The 16,627-nt window shown below is 51.8% G+C and overlaps 1 protein-coding gene across 11 annotated transcripts in view; it reads right to left on the bottom strand.

Annotated features, from left to right (window-relative positions):
• Bcas1 (breast carcinoma amplified sequence 1) overlaps nucleotides 1–16,627 on the bottom strand; it is a 112,829-nt gene that overhangs the window by 95,702 nt on the left and 500 nt on the right. For 4 of the 11 annotated variants that reach the window (XM_023720712.1, XM_023720716.1, XM_023720720.1 and 1 more), the window contains exons 1-3: nucleotides 15,785–16,053; nucleotides 4,993–5,069; nucleotides 3,123–3,201 (exon numbers count right to left, since the gene is read on the bottom strand). In XM_023720712.1, coding sequence (XP_023576480.1) covers nucleotides 3,123–3,201; nucleotides 4,993–5,064 — 151 coding nt within the window. In that variant the 5' untranslated portion in view covers nucleotides 5,065–5,069; nucleotides 15,785–16,053. Of the gene's footprint in view, nucleotides 1–3,122; nucleotides 3,202–4,992; nucleotides 5,070–15,784; nucleotides 16,055–16,627 lie in introns of those variants that run through there. The other 7 variants (XM_023720722.1, XM_023720723.1, XM_004636022.2 and 4 more) reach the window with 5 other exon arrangements.

The following is a 16,627-nucleotide window of genomic DNA, read 5'->3' as shown; positions in this document are numbered from 1 at the left end:
TTTTTTTTTTTTTTTTTTTGGGATGGGGGAACCAGGGATTGAACTCAGGCCCTTGCACTTGCCAGGCAAGTGCTTATTCTACTGAGCTATCTCCCTGGGCCTTCCTCTTCTTGACAAGGAGATTCAAAATGAAAGCCCTGAAGCCAGGCCGCGTGGAAGCACCCTGCAGTCTCCTGAGGGCGTCCGACAGGGAGCTGTGTGGAGCCCCACAGAGGAGGAGTGGCACCAGACCCTGCAGGCTCCAGGACCCGAGAGACCCAAGCTGGTCTCGTTGGGCCTCAGTGCAGGTGACATCAGACTCTTCTGGGGACTCCAGAGAGCAGTGCCAACACCGTGCTCATGGTCATTGTGTCACAGGCCCTGCCTTAGCTCTGGTCTATGAGAGTCAAGGTGATGGCCACTGTGCTTGCTCCGATAGACACACCGGAGCTGTGGAAACAGTGTTACAAACCCACTAGAGCTGGGCACAACGGCCCACGATTGTAATCCCAGCTACTCAGGAGATGGAGGTAGGAGGATTGTGAGTTTGAGGCCAGGCTGGGCAACTTTACAAGACTGACTCAACGACAACAACACAACAACAGAGCAGACCAACTGAAGGCTTGCTGTGGTATAAAGGAACACATACTTAATCCTGTAGGGCCCTGATGCCTCCCCTGCCCTGCCCTCCCTTTTCCCCCTTCCACACTGGAGACTGAACTCAGGCCCTTCCCACTGAGCTAGTCCTTGTTTGTTTTATCTTTGAGACAAGGTCTCTCTAAGCTGCCCCAGGCTGGACCTGAACTTGTGAGCCTCCTGCCTCAGCCTCCCAGAGAGCTGGGATCATGGGTGTGTGCAGGTGGCAGATGAGATTTTCTGGCCTGAGTCTCCTGTGACATATCACCCAGGAATCAAGGACAAATGCTTCTACTACAGCAGGGCCAGCCGAAGCCCTACATTGCAGGAGCACTTTTCAATGTAATAAAACGATTCAAACTACACACACACACACACACACACACTTTTTTTTTTTTTTTTTAGTGGAACCAGGGATTGAACTCAGGTCCTTGCGCTTGTCAGGGAAGCGCTTATTCTATTGAGCCATTTCCCCGGCCCTCAACACACACACATTTTTTTTTTAAATTTATTTATGTGTGTGTGTGTGTGTGTGTGTGTGTGGCCAGCTCAGCCCACCAGGGGGCGGGGCTGGCTGGCATGTGGTGCTGGGGGTTTGAACCGCGGTCCCTGTGCTTTGCTAAGCTTGTTCTAAGTAGGTGCTTTAGACCACTGAGCCATCTCACCAGCCCCACACACACATTTTTAAGAAAGTAAAATTAGGCAATTTTTCTTTTGAGGAACAAAGAGGAAGAGATTAATTTTAGAAACTTCTTATCGGGTGAAACAGAGACGATGTCTCCCGGCCGATAAATCACACCCTGGTCTCTGCCACTCACTGAGCAGCAAGGGTCAAGTAATTTTTCTTAAAGGGACTAATATGATCAATTTGCTAGAAAAGAGTCAAAGCGGGAGAAAAATGAGGGATTCTAGTTCCCCAAAGACCTGCGGTGTTTTAGGCACAAATTCACCATGGTAGCATCAGGTCAGGCACTAGGCCAGGAAGAGCCAGGGCCGTAGGGCAGGTGTCACAGTAAACGTGTCCTTCAGCTTCCCAGGCTCCTTCTCTTCCACGCAGCACCCCTGTGTGGCTGCTGTCCTTCGAGCTCCCTCATGAAATTAAAGTCATTGTTGCCCCTTCACGCACAAGGGCTGGGAACTACGGGTTCCTCGCAGGGTCACACAGCTAGAGGGCGGCAGAGCCCCGGTATATCCCCGGGGTGTGTTAGAGCCCAGCGCTAAGGCGCTGCTGCAGCAAGTGAAAACTGCTGTGGCCCAAGCATGCATGGTTTTATCTTACAGTGCTGAGGGTCATGTGCCGAAGGCAGGCCACCTTCAAGAAGCTCTGGGAGGATCGGCCTCCGTGCATTTGCCAGCACTGGGAAGCTGCCTGTGGCCCTTGGCTTGTGGCCCCTCCCTCCTCCACCGTCAGGGCTGGAGTGCAGTGTCTTCAAGTCACCCTCACTCGGTGACACCTGCTCCTAGCACATCTTTTCCTACTCCGCCCCCACCTCCTGCTGCCGCGCTTATAAAGATGTGTGTGGGTATACCCAGGCCACTTGGACAACTGGGTCATCTCCCTGTCTCCCGGCTCGCTTTCTTTCTTTCTTTCTTTCTTTCTTTCTTTCTTTCTTTCTTTCTTTCTTTCTTTCTTTCTTCCTTTCTTTCTTTCTTTCTTTTTTTCTTTCTTTCTGTATTTAGGACAGGGCACACAGGGTGTACACAGTCTCACGACATCCATCGGACTCTTGTGATCTTTCTGATGGCCTCCCAAACGCAGGGAGGACAGGCGTCTTTCCCTGACTTTTCCCCTTTCATTATTCTGTCATATTTTGATGGCATGAATTGGAGGGGAACAGCACGTAGACAGAGCAGACAATCTGAACAATACACAACAAGAAAGGGAGGTGGGGTACAGATCCCCTCGGTCTCTCACAGCTGTCAAGCGTACTCAGGAAAGACCAACCCGGGTGGTTCTATTGTATCCCAGGAAGGTGCCGAAGCCCAAGTTCCTGCAAATGTGACCGTGTTGGGAAATGAGGTCTTTTAAAGACTATTTATTTATGTAACTTAATGAGCATGCGTTCGCAGTGCTCAATGCTTACATTCCTGGAGAGGAGCCGGCACATTCTGCGGATGATCCAGTTAAGGTGAGATCCGCGGACGCCCCAGCCTGTGTGACTGTTTCCTGTACTTGAGCCCCGAGACAGACTCACAGAAGGAAGACACAGGCGGGAGACACGCACAAGGCAGGAGGGCGCTGGGGGAGCAGTCCAACCCCCCTCACACCTCCATGCTGGACCGCTGGCCTTCCGCATTGTAAGACAATACCTTCCTGATGCGGAAGCCACCCCAGCTCATGAGGCTCTTGGTACAGTGGACCTTAGAATCAAAGGCGAGCAGGTGGCGGTGTGTGTGTGTGTGTGTGTGTGTGTGTGTGTGTGCTGTGGCTTGCTCTGTTCTGTTTGGCATAAATGGAGTCTAAAGGCCCAAGTCCCGAGGAGGCCGTCACCTTGCGCCACACTGACCTTCGTCATAGTGCTGAACGGTGTGAGTGGATATGATCACTGGTGTCCCGTTCTGAACACACTCGTGGCCGGATGTCACCTAAAACACAGCAGGGGCCATGGTTGGGGGACAGTGGGACAACTCCCGAGAGAAGCCACTGGTCAACCTCACAACAAACTGAACTGAAACGCCACGCCTGGGGGCTCTGGAGCGCTTCGGAGGGGCCTTGGTTTCCCGTTCCTCCCCATACACCTCCTGCTACCCTTGCTTTCTTCTTGCCTGGCCCCTGGCGGCCCAGTGTAACCAACTTAGCTGGGCTTGGAATCATTCAGGGGGCTGGAGAAATGCCCCGTGCCCACCCCCACCCAGCGATTGTGCTCACAGCTGCTCCCGGGATGGGGCTGCCACAGAGTTTCCAGGCATCCCAGACACTGCCAACATGCATTTGGGGATGACGCCCATAGGGCCCATAGGGCCAGCATCTATCTATGTTCTTAAGCTGTTTTTTTCAAATGCAACCTTGTGCTCGGCTCAGAAATTCCCTCTGCGGTATGATCAATACTGCTTCAAGCTATCTGCCCTGTAGGGATTTCCAGATTTATCTGTGCTCCAAGTGTTAAGCTTGAATTGAAAAAAAAGCGCTTCTGGTAAAAACTCAGGCTTTCTTCTTTTCAGGAGGAGTTCCAAAAAGAAGTGTTTGGGTTTGGGGCCTCTGTCCTCGAGAGCAGAATGCTCAGGCGACCCCTGCCCAACTGTTCTTGACCTTGGTGGGCTGTCCTCATGGTGGGAGCCTTTGGTGAACTCAGCCTGCCTCAGGCCTAGGAAGTCTCGCCTTGATTGGTCTAGAGGGCAAGCCAGCATTTAAAGTTTGGAAGTTTGCCAATATGCAGCTGAGATCTCCAACTCCTGATCTACATGTGGGGGTCTCACCCTCAGCAATGGCCATGCAGGTGAGACCATTCTTGGGCACGGGGTCCAGACCTGCGCACCACGGACTGTGGGCGCACTCCATGCAGCTCTGGTGCCTTGGCCTAGAAGCCAGAAGTTGGGACTATCAAAAATATCTCCAGGGATTGCTTAAACAGAGCAGTCGGTCTCAGGTTGCTGTGGTTCGATCCCCAGATGCTCAAACCAAACCAGACCTGCCCTGAAGGCATCCTGAGCCAGCAACCCCCCCGCAAAAAAAAAAATATCTCCAGGGCTAGCCAGATAGCTTAGCAGGTTAAAGCACCTGCTTAGGCAGATACAGGGACTGAGTTCTATACCCTGTGTGTTGTGTTGGCCCTGCCCCCAGGGCACACTGAAAGGCGACTGAGACTGGGTGTGGTGGCATGCACCTGTAATCTCAGCGCTTGGGAGGCTGCAAACAGGAGGATCACTAAGAGTCTGACGGTGTAGTGAGACCCTGTAGACCTTGTATTAAATACAAAAAATTAAAAAAAAAAAAAAAACAACAACAACAAACAAAAATGCAGGTGTCCGCCTGTAGGGGGAGCAGCAGAGGGAGGGGGGTCACAGAACCCGAGGGCTGGGTTTCCTAGGCATCGCCGGTGGAGGGTCTTAGACACAAGCTCCCAGGACTCCTGGCTCTGCGATTGCTGCTTCACTTCTAAGTGGCATCTCCGAACCCGACCTTTTTTTTTTTTTTTTTTGGCGGAACCGGGGATTGAACTCAGATCCTTGCGTTTGCCAGGCAAGCGCTTATCCTACTGAGCCATCTCCCCGGCCCCGAACCTGCCCTTTTAACCCGTGCCATTCATAGTGGATACCAGAGATCCTACCACGGTGGAACAGCACGAGAACAGCGCCGGGAGCCCCCAAGCCCGGCCCCGTGGCTGCTCCTCCTGTCCCGCTGTGAGCCGCAGTGGCCCGGGATGCCCGCCGCGCTACCTTGTAAGTGCCCGCTTCCCCTCCGTGCTGCTCGTCTTCAGCCCTCTGGGGGACGCTCAGCTGGTTTCCCATTGTCCCTGCGATGGAAAGCGGAGAGAGGGAGGGAGAAAGAGATCAATACTAAACCCGAACGAAAGTCCTTTTTATTGCATCATATTTATCCATCTCTCTGGATATTTTCATGGCCCTTAATAAAAAGATTTTAAGAGGTTCTCAGTTCAAACTCATGATAGGAAGGGGTGTGAGACAGAAGACCCAAATGCTGACGAGATGGCAGCTCTCCTATGTGGTCAGTGGGTGCATAAAGCGGCCCAGCCGGAAGTCCTACACCCGTGTGAGAAGCAAAGGCACGGCCCCTGGCCAGTTTTTACAAGCCCAGGTTAGAACAAGTTGCTTGAACTGCACGTGCAACAATTAAAGTCAAATGCAGCCTTCAATTTCAATTGCATTTCATTCTGGGTGGGGCATTTATTGTCTTGAGAAAGTAATTACAAATAATAAAATTTTCTTCCCTTTTAGCTGCTTTCACAGCTATCCTATCAGAGACCCAAGCATGAAAATAATTATAATAATTGTACTTTTTTTTTTTTTTTTTTTTTTTTTTTAGCTTTCTCTGATCCTCAAACTGAATTAATTCCTGCTCAAACCCTCACTTATGCCCTTCATAGCCATCTTTGGGGGAGCTGTTTGGCGTCTCCACACTTCACAGGATGATAGCAGCGATCGAGGCCAAAGGCTGAGCATGGGGTCAAAACAATGCCGGGCAGGCGTGTCAGCTTCTCTCTGACCCCAGGAGGGGGCTGAGGCTCAGAAGCCTGCAGACCTTCCGCAGATCACCTAGATAGAGACACAGCGCTGTGAGCCTCCCCCCGGTGTCCAGCATCAGCTCCCCTGAGGCGGGCACTGAGCTCCCAGAGGTCCCGGAGGCGCAGGTCTGCAGCACGGCCCACTGAGGACTCAGGCTGCGGTCTGCACTTGTCTGACTCCAGAACTGGGCCCTTTCCCTCCTCCACTCCCGTTGGTGCCTGAGGTTCCTTCCAACACATGCATTTGGCTCTGACACGACAGGGTCTCTCTTTGTAGCCCAGGCTGGCTTCAAATTTGTAGTGGTCCTCCTGCTTCAGCCGCCCAGGAGCTGGGATTACAGGTGTGCGCCACTACCTTCTCTGGACCCCTAACAGCCAGCACGTGTGATTCCAGGACTGTGGGTCCTGACAGCAGCGGATGTGCCTGCGAAGATTCCTGTGGCTTTACACCCTGCGTATAGAGGTCTACTCCCCTATAATAGACACTGTGAGTAACCAGAAGTTAGAGAGGGCAAGGAAGGCCATGCCTGCCACCACCCGCGCTGTTGGAGGAACGTGGCCCACAGCCAGTCTGGGGACTTTCTGTGTTTTCTCATCACGCGCACGACGAAGCTGAGCACTGCTAAAGCCTATGTGGTGCTTGCTAGCGTGCCAGGGCTTCTTCCTATAAGATGCACGAGAGGCGTCCTGAGAGGAGCTTGGCGCTTTCCGCCGGTGTGCGGGCATTCCACACGGGCCGTGATGTGTCCAGACCAAGGACAGTGAGCGAGAGAAGTGGCCTGATTCAGCTCACTCTTGGTTCCAGGGTCCCTACTGGGCTAAGGGTGGGCTTTACATTTATAAATGTAAATGTAAAAAATCAGAAGAAAAACATAAAATATGGTATGTGTCAATTTTATGAGTCAAATTACAGCATTTATAAATCAAGTTGTGCTGCAAAACAGTGGTACTTATCTATCTATGAGCTATATTTCTATTGTCTGTCTGTCTGTCTGTCTGTCTGTCTGTCTGTCTGTCTGTCTATGTGGTACTGGGGTTGAACCCAGGGAACCCTGAGCTATATGCCCAACATTTTAAATTTACTTATTATTATTATTATTATTATTATTATTATCATTATCATTATTATTTATTTTTCCCTTTCTTTTGGTACCAGGAATCAAACTCAGGACCCCATACTTGCCAGGTAGGCACCTTGCCACTGAGCTAAATTCCAGGCCTTTTATAATTATTATTTTTCAAAATGTTGAGACAGCCTTGTTAAGTTGCCCAGGCTGGCTTTGAACTTACAGTCCTCCTCCCTCAGCCTCTGACTAGCTGGGATAACAGGCAGGTGCCACCATACCTGCCACCAGTACCCATGTGCTAATTTTTTTTTCCTTTGGTGGTACCAGGGATCGAACTCAGGACCTTGTGCTTTCCACACAAGCACTTATTCCACTGAGCTCTCTCCCCGGGCCGCTGCTAATGCGTTTCATTGATTATGGATGCTGGCTTGCTGTCAGGCCAGACTAAAGCTTGGTGACAGTGTGCTTGCAGACTAGGAGGTTTGCAAAACTTGAGCTACCTTCTATCTGAGTCTCTACGCTACAGGGAGTTCACTAACCTTGCTCAGGATAGCTCTGGGTAGCACCACGTACCCATGTGCCAAGTAAGGGGATCGAGTCATTCAAGAGGCTGAGTGCTGCTGCTAGTAAGGCTGACCAGGATTTGAACCTACTGCGTCCAAGCACAACAACAACAATTTTAATAAGCACAATTATAACATAATATTAGTGACATTGGCTGTGTGCTCATTTTGTGTTGAGTGTGACCTGCAGTGTCACAATTTACTTCTTGTAACAAATCAGCCAGGTTGTGATGTCATCCCTCATGTTCAGGTAGGGAGACTGAGTCATACATGCACATGAAACAACAATGTTTTCTCACACGCCAGAATGATGTTTCCATCTAAATTTAGCCCCCAAAAGGTTAAAAAGCTTCAAGTTCATAAAAGGGAAAAACTGTACAAGAGAAATTCTTCTTTTTAAAAGTCTGTTCTTTTGATACTGCCTAGCTCTGTAACTGCTTCAGGCCTTTGTAATTACTTTGCTGATGTCTGTAACCACAAGAGCATAAGGAACACGCAGGATGCCTGAGTGGACCACTGCACCGGGCTTCGTCAGCTGATGCCTGTTGATCCTCCCTCGTAACTGACGCTCTCACCCAGCTAGCTCACCAGCAGCCTGCCGGGCCGGGCTGCTGTGCTTCGCCATTGGACCTCCTGCTTGGGCATCAAATAAAAGCCCTAGGCCACCAGAGATCTGGGCCTGGTAATCTCGAAATCACCCTCATCAGGGCCTGTCGATACAAACAAATCTGCCTCCCGGGCATCCTCTTGGTGTTTCTGCAGGCCGCTGCATTCCCGCTATTCAACTTTAATTGGATTCTCTTTGGGGGACACAGCCACGAAGTGCATGAGGTTACGACGTATCTTGGGGCTGGGTTCCCTGTGCAGCAGGAGAGAAGCCTTTCCATTCCACCAATCAGGGATTGCAGGATGCTAAACACTGCGCGTTCTAAGTAGCCTCTCAATAAACTCAGGGCAGAAAGGGCCGCAAGAAGGAGGATCCCGCCACATGCCCGCTGCAGCAGGCACCTCGGATCCTGTAATCCTGCTTTTCACCACCAAAGCTAACGTACTTGTGACGTCCCCGCTTGCCGGTCCATCTTAAAGAGCAGATTTATATGAACAAAAACGAAAGGTTACCGCCACCTATCGGCAGGAGTAAGCATAACATGGGGAGGATGACCAGCCCCTTGATGGTTGCCAAGGAAACCTGCCAACAGCTGGCAAGAGGAAGGGTGTGGCCAGCTCGGCACTAGCTGGCCTGTGCCAAGTGTCTGAATGGCGTGCACTGCAGCACGGGAACACGAACATGGACTCTGGAGCTGGGAATGTCTGCTCACCGCATATGGGAAGTGTGACCTTGGATGTGCTTCTGCTCCTCCCAGAGCCTCAGTTTCCTCATCTGTAAAGTGGGGACTATAGCAGGCTCCATGTCAAGGGTTGTAGTGAGTTCATGTATTAAATGAGTTCAGGTATGCAAGGTGCCCCAAGCAGGGCCTGGCCTACGCTAAGGTCCACGCACGTCCTGGCACGACTAGGGTTAGCATTCATTACCATTGCTGTGCTCAGTCAGTTTCCTGTAATGTAGTCTGGTTGGGAGGATCCAGCCAGGAGTCTAGCAGTGTGATTCCCATAATCCTCTCGCTGGGGTTGGGGCCCTGGAGTTTGCATTTTCTCCAAATGATTCTCACGATCACCTGTCGGGACGGTTCTGGTTTGTCCCACGGGTGGGAGTACTCTGGGATCCAGGATTTTCATGTTCAAACTGCAAAGTCCTGGACAAAGCAGAGTGACGCGTGGTGCCTGGTGAGCCACCGGAGGACCCACAGGCAGGGACCCTTCTTCTGCTCCTTTAAAGCTGGGGAAGATTGCTTATAGACTGGAAGTCAGAAACTTAGTTCTCTTTCCCATCTTGCAAGATGGTGGGTGAAAAAACTGAGAAGCCAGACACTAAAGAGAAGAAACCCAAAGCCAAGAAGGCTGCTGCCAGTGGTACTGGCAAAAAGGGTAAGGTGAAGAAGGCAAAAAAATCAAGAAGGGGCAGCCCCACTGCAGCCCAAATCCTGTCCTGGTCAGAGGAATTGGTAGATACTCCCGATCTGCTAGGTATTCCAGAAAGGCTTTGTACAAGAGAAAGTACACAGCTGCTAAATCAAAGATTGAGAAAAAAAGGGAGAAAGTTCTTGCTATGATCACAAAACCGGTCAGTGGGGACAAGAATGGAGGTAGCCGGGTGGTTAAGCTTTGAAAAATGCCTAGATACTACCCTAGTGAAGATGTGCCCCGAAAGCTCCTGAGCCACGGCAGGAAGCCCTCCAGTCAGCACTGAGGAAACTTGGAGCTAGCATCACTCCTGCACCATCTTGTTCATCCTCACCAAGTGTCCAGAGGCAAGAGAGTGGTCTTCCTGCAGCAGCTGGCCCAGTGGCTTGCTACTTGTGACTGGGCCTCCTAGCCTTAATCGTGTTCCTCTGAGAAGAACACACCAGAAATTTGTCATTGCCACCTTCAAAAAATTGATATTGGCAAAGTGAAAATCCCCAAACACCTCACTAATGATTACTTCAAGAAGAAGAAGCTGTGGAAGCCCAGACACCAGGAGGGTGAGATCTTCGGCACAGAGAAAGAGAGATACCAGATTTCAGAGCAGCGCAAGGTGGATCAGAAAGCAGTGGGCTCGCAGATTTTAGCAAAAACCAAAGATGTTCCTTAGCTCCGGGGCTACCTGCCATCTGTTTTTGCTTTGACAAATAGAATTTATCCTCATAAATTAATGTTCTAAATTTCTTACTAAGACCCTAATTAAATAACTATTACGTAAAAAAATAAAGCTGGGCAAACTGAGGCACAAGGCATTTCAGACAATGATCTCTGCCTGTGATGAAATTTTCATCAGTGTCCCCCAAATGGGAAAGGTCAATAAGATCGGGAGGTTGATGTGATAAGTCTCCTCAGTGGAAATGAAGTTAGAATCTGATATTAAAATGCCTTTTTTTTTTTTTTATCAAGCAAGGGTATTGACTGTTGTGTTTCTGTGATTACTGGACACGACACTGTTGTAGAGCAGGGGCTATTGTTTTTGAAATCAAATTCATGTTTGAGGCCCTTGAACCATGGGCATGTGACCAAGGCTGAGCAGCAGTCTCTGTGTCTGGGCTCCTGCCTGTGGTCCTGGGCCTCTCCTCCCATGGGTTTAGCGTGTCAGTGTCACCAGCTGGGGGGATGTCCCAGGAGGGCCTCAGGTGTCACTGTTTTGTGAGCTCTCAAGCCAATTCCTGTGGTTGACTGCAGTAGCCCTGGAGACTTCAGGGTGGGCAGGTGAGCACCCACCAACACAGAGGTCTCGGACACAGAGAGCTGGGCTTGGGGACCTGAGATTGGAGGGGGGCCTTGGCCTCTATGGACAGCAAGGCGGGGTCAGGCAGGCATTTGACACTCAGTTCTAGGTGCTGCTTTTACAACCAGCAAATGAACAGAAAAGTCCTGGGCCTCTGGCTTCCCTTGTCCAAGTGTGGTGTGCAGGGCCCGGTGTTCTAGAGCTCCTCCCCTTTCTGGCCGGCTGCTCAGTGGGAGGACAAGGTGGCCTCGAATGCTATAATGCCCCCGCTTCCCTGATGCCCTTCTTCCCTAGAGAGAATGAAGCCTGGAGTTAGGCGGCCTCTGTAGAGCCTTACAAGTTCTGAGGCCCGGGCAGGGTGCTCAGTTCCTCTGAGCCCATCTTTCTTAAGGAAAAGATGCACAATGACAGCTTCATAATGGGGACAATGATAAGCACATCAGAGCATTTTCTATGTGGGCTGAAATTCTGACCTGCCTGAGTCTTCTTCTCTTGGTCCTCCCAAGCACTGTCTGGCTTAGGCGAAGTTATTTTCTTGATTTTCTGTGGGGAAGTTGCCCGTACAGGCAGTGTTTGGCCCTCACCTGCCATTCTCATGTCATTATAAGGTTGTACAGAGGGTTGATTGGGAGGCCTGCACCTGGAAGAGCTGCTCTTCAGGTAAGTGTAGAGACAGACAGATGGACGGACAGACAGACAGACAGACAGACAGACCAATGCTGGGCATGTGTATGTGTGATACTGTGTACAAATTGTTCTGTGTATGTGTTTACAATCTGGAGTGGTTTCCTTTGGCTTCAAGTTCTCAGGACATATTTCTGTTGTTTCTTTCCATCTCGTCCTTGCTGAGTTCCACTGTTCCACTGAACTTCTGTTTAGAAACAGTCTGCTCTTTGTTTTTCTCTCTCACTAACTTCAGGGCAATTTTCCTCAGCCAGGGGTGAGTCACGCCCGCAGGGGACACTTAGAAACGCTTGGCGATGTTTCTGATCTTTACATCTTAGTACTGCAGGGACACCGCTGCCCTCCAGTGAGGAGAAGCTGGAGACCCTGCTAAATGCTCTACAAAGCCAGGACCTTACTCTCCCCATAACAAAGAATAACTTGTCCCCAGGTGTCACACTATTGAGTTTGAGGAACCTGCTCAAGGGATGGGATTTATTTCTCTCCCCAAGTATACGGCCCAGTATCCCCCTGGACTCTGCATTTCTGGAAAGCTGGATAGCGAAGCAGTGCAGAGCAGCAGCGTAGGGGACCTGAGGGGCTTTGGCTCATTGCCTGGACGGAAGCCAGGCTCCTCACCCTTGAAGGCCAGGGGGTCACAGTGCATGGCAACCATCACTGGCTCTGGGCAGGACTGGCCAGGGTTCAGCTATCCTGTAGGGACATGGTGGCTGGGGGGGTAGAGACCCGCTGTATTGAGTGCAAGAGAGGGGCGCTTTGCCTCAGTGTGGCTGTTCCTGGCAGCATTCCTGTGGATACAGCAGCCCTCGACTAAAATGGAGAAGTACTTGCATAGATTCTACATGCACCCTTCTGGCCTCAGGGAGCACTGGCTGGTGCTCAGCCACCCCGAATTTTCAATCCCCTCTAGATTACTGATGATACCAACTCATGCATGTGCTGTGTAAATGGGTGCTACACATATTGTTTTGAGAAGGCCGGCAAGGGAAAAGGCTACATTTTGAAGCAATGTTGTCAACCAAAGAACTACATTTTTAAACAACGTTGCTGACTACAGTGGGTTAACTCTACCTCTCAGAGCTCTCAGATGTGGAGCGCTGACTGTCCACCAATGCCTGGCATCTCTCCGCGGTTACTCTGTGCCTCCCTCTGGGCCTTCCTGGGTACATGTGCCAAGTCCTCATCAGAATGCAGCAGCAGATGTTCTTAGTATTCCCATCTCTGTCCTTAGACGTAGAACCTACATCCGGGGAGCTTAGGGCCCTCCCTAAAATGATGCTGCAAGCCTGCAAAGTCTTACAGGGAGGCCCTGACCCCTGATGTTACTGTATTTGTAGGGAGGGCCAGGAAGGGATCAATCAACATGAAGTGAGGTTGTAAGGGTGGGGCCCTGACTAATGGGACTAGTGTCCAGATTTTTAACTTACTATTTTTGTATTTCCTACTGTCCCTTCTACCATGTAAGATGTGCTATACTTTTATTACTTATACATACAAAGAAAAGGTAGCATATAAAATAAACATTCATTGCATATGTGTTTTAGCAAGATGAGGTTTCCCTTGGGGCTCAAACCCAGGGCCTCATGCATGCCAGGCAAACGCGCTACCGCTGGGCTAGATCCCCAGCTCCGGGAAAGGAAATTAAAATTGTAACTGTCAGGAAGCCTGGCATGGAATGGGCACTGCTAGTTGTAAGGATTTAGCACAGGGCTTGGCAGGAGTCAGGCGAGGCTGTGCTCGTCACTACTAGTTGTATTTCCCTCCCTTAGTAATGCTGTAATCTCTCCGGCTCTGCGTTCTGATCTGTGAATAGTTTCCACTCTCCGGGCTGCCCTGGACGTTTTCTCTTTGGCTTCACTGTGCGATGCCCTTGCCTCTCTGCTCTGGTTACAGATTAACAATGCAGAAAGAGCTTTGCTGAGAGCTCTTTGCCAGCAGGCAGCAAAATGACTGTCGCGTGGAGTGGGAGGATCGGTGGCAGAATTAGTCACCAAGTAAACAGGAAACACCTTCGATCCCTGCTGTGGAATGCTGGTGGACCATGGGCCCTCTGCCCCATCCAGGAAGGTGAGGCCACCACGGCCAGCCGGCACACCCCACAGAACCAGCCCCCAGGTCGAGGTCGGCAGGCGGAGGAGTGATGAGAGCGGACCCCCTGCGTCGTGCAGCCGTCTCCCCGTGCCCCATCTCAGCACCGGGAGCCCAGCTGCCCTCAGCAGGTGCCCAGGACAGCAGAGCAGGCTGCTTCCTACACAGGGGACTGAGTCCGGCCCTGAGGGGACAGAGGGGATGCCCTGAGGCCAGTGGCAGGGCAGCTGCCACAATCTGTACAGGTGTTTTAGGAATGCTTGGCAACGGATGTTTGCTGCCAGAACACTTGACTGTGATGGCATTAATGGTGAGACATCCTAGAGAAGACAGAACTTGTTATGCTTTTCTGTCTTTACACTGGTAAGCAAAGCAGGGAGCGTATCAGCGGATTCCCCGTGCACAGGGCCCACAGTGCAAGGAGGCCTCGTGCTCAGGGTGGCGAGGGTGTGAGAGCCTGAGGCGGTCCCTAGAGCCTGCTCCCTTCCTTTGGACCTGGCACAGGCCCCAGCTCTCTACCACATTCATTGCCTCTTTTCCCCTTTGGAGATGTCACCTCATTCCACAGATGGAGAGACTGAGGCAGTCACCTGGCCCCTGCCCAGCAGAGCTCCAGGAGGTGGCAGCCCCTGGCCTTGCCTCTGCAGGAGGAGTCCTGGCTTCCCACCCATCTGCACACGGATAAACAGGCATAATGTTCAGAAAGCTGTGGAGCAGCGGAGCTGGGGTTTGAACCCACATTCTTGGACCTCAGGCACAAACACAGCACTCTGGGTGGGCCGGTGGGGTGGAGGCAGAGGTTCATGAGTTGGAGCCCAGCCCGGACAATGATAGCTTAGCGAGACCCAGTCTCAAAATTGAAGAGGACTAGGAATGTAGCTCAACGTGGTGGCCCTGGGTTCAACCCCTAGTATCACAGCCAACCAAACCACACAACCAAATCAAACAAATACATGAACATGCAAAGAGCAGCCGAAGTGTTTCACAGCACAGTGCTCAGCGGAGCGGCAGGGGCTGTGACACCGCGGGGGTGAAGCCCGCGCGCTTGCAGGTCCACTGAGCGTCGTCACATAGGAGTCCCCCGCAGCCACCCCGTCCCTTCCCCCCGTCTCCCACCACTGTCCCAGCCCCAAGAGCTGGGCCTCACCCGAGCCACTGCTTTCCAAACCTTTTTCCTAAAAGGAACACGCTCCAAGAGTTATAGAGCTCCAGAGAAAAGAACCCCTGTGATTTGGGCTTCAGTTTAGCCCCTTCCCTGCAAGATGGAACAACTTTGCCAAGGCTTTTATTTAGGGAGAAAGCCAAGGCTCAAAGCCATCATAGTCATGGCAGGGCCCAGGCTGGGTGGGTGAGGTGACTCATCACTAATTGTAAAATAGAGACATCAGGAACAGCAAGGAGCAAAATGATAGCGGACGAAACCAAGGTGTCTGTGGGCATCATAGTCATTCTCTAAGTCCTCTGTGCCCATTTTGTAGAAGGGGAAACAGAGGCCCTGGAAGCTGCCCAGGGCTCCCAGCTAGCTGTGGTGGGGCTGGACCCAGTGTCTGTGGGTCTGGGCTTCAGCATCCCTGCCACCCTTTAATCTCACTGCTCTGCTAAGCAGGAGAGTGGCTGTGAGGGTGGTGGGAATATCCTGTGCCATGGTTCTGGATTTGAACCCAGCACCTGCCTCACAGGGTCATCTTGGATGTACTTCATGGAAAGACAACCAGGCCTGGTAGCACATGCCTGTTATCCCAGCACTCAGAAGGCTGAGGCAGGAGGATCATTGCGAGTTTGAGACCAGCCTGGACTACAAAGTGAGCTCAAGGACAGCTTAAAAGAAACAGATGCACAAAAGTAGTCGAGTCCTTTCCCCTCAGTGTAGACTCTGAGTCTGCTTGGCTGTGGGGGGGTCCTCACCCTGATGGGTAGGGTGAGGACCCCCCAGCTGCCCACTGTACCACTCCGCCTTCTGACTGCTCCCAATGCCTGACCCCCACAAGGGCTCTCAGTTTTCATGCAAATAGAAACCATTTATGTTGCTTGAAACCCAACCCTACCCATACTCACTGAATCCTTATAAAACTAAAATCTTTTAGAAGTGCTGCCTTTTAATTCATTTCACAGATGGTGAAACTGAGGATCACACAGACCCAAGGCGCACAGTGATAGGTGACAGAGCTCGGGTTGGACGCAGCCTTCTGAGCCCCAGTCACTGCATGCCACCACCTGCCACAAACAACAGACCCCGGAGCCAGGCTTTGAGGATCTGAGAGTGGTTACCTGTTGCACACCTCGTGGGAGTCTCTTTAGTCTCCTGCTGTCACCCGGAGCTGCCCAGGGTCCTGTGTGTCCAGCTGGCGCTGCCCGGTACCAGGTTATCCGCGAAGGCTGGCTCCTCTTCTTATGCTTCCTTGTCCGGAGCCTGCTGGCTGAATACACAGAACAGGGTAAACACAAAGCTGGGAGGAGACCCGCCCCTGCTGATCTTTCAGAAACAGGTTCTCTTCCCGCATTCGGGGTGCCTTTGCCTCGCCAATAAACGCGCAGCGCCTGCGTGGTCATGCATGAACGCCTCCTTGGCTTCCAGGCGTCCTGCCCCGCCCCTCACCCTCCAATCCTGCCCAGTCGTATCCCCCTCCACCTGCCCGCCAGCGGGGGTCACAGCCAGAGCAGGGAAACACGTTCCGGGAGAGTTTGCAGCTCCGCCTTCCTTTCACCCTCGTTCCTTCCAGAGTGCTATTTCCTGCACCCAAGCACCGCACTGGGAGGAGATGGCACCTCAGCCTCCGCACCCCCTCGTCGTGTAAGCCTGATTCCCACAGGCGCTGGACCCTGGGGAGCAGGTAACCTCAGGGGCTCATTGCTGATGGCAGAAGATGCCATCGGCAGGGACTTTTTTTGTTTGTTTGTATTTTAAGAAAGGGTCTATAGGATGTTCAGGGTCTCATGAGTAGATCGGACTCATAGTGATACTCCTGTTTACAGCCTCCCAAGAGCTGGGATTACAGGAGCGCGCCACCACACCCAGTCTCAATTGCCATCTCCTCACACCTTGGGGGCAGGGCCAGCACAGCGGGCCAGGGGATCGAACCCCTGTTCCCTGAGCCGGCTTGCAGGTGCTTT

Source organism: Octodon degus, unplaced genomic scaffold (genome assembly GCF_000260255.1).
Source record: "Octodon degus isolate 3935 unplaced genomic scaffold, OctDeg1.0 scaffold00077, whole genome shotgun sequence".
Taxonomy (NCBI): Eukaryota; Metazoa; Chordata; class Mammalia; order Rodentia; family Octodontidae; genus Octodon; species Octodon degus.
Note: the sequence above shows the minus strand (reverse complement) of the source record. Positions and strands in the feature narration are given on the sequence as shown.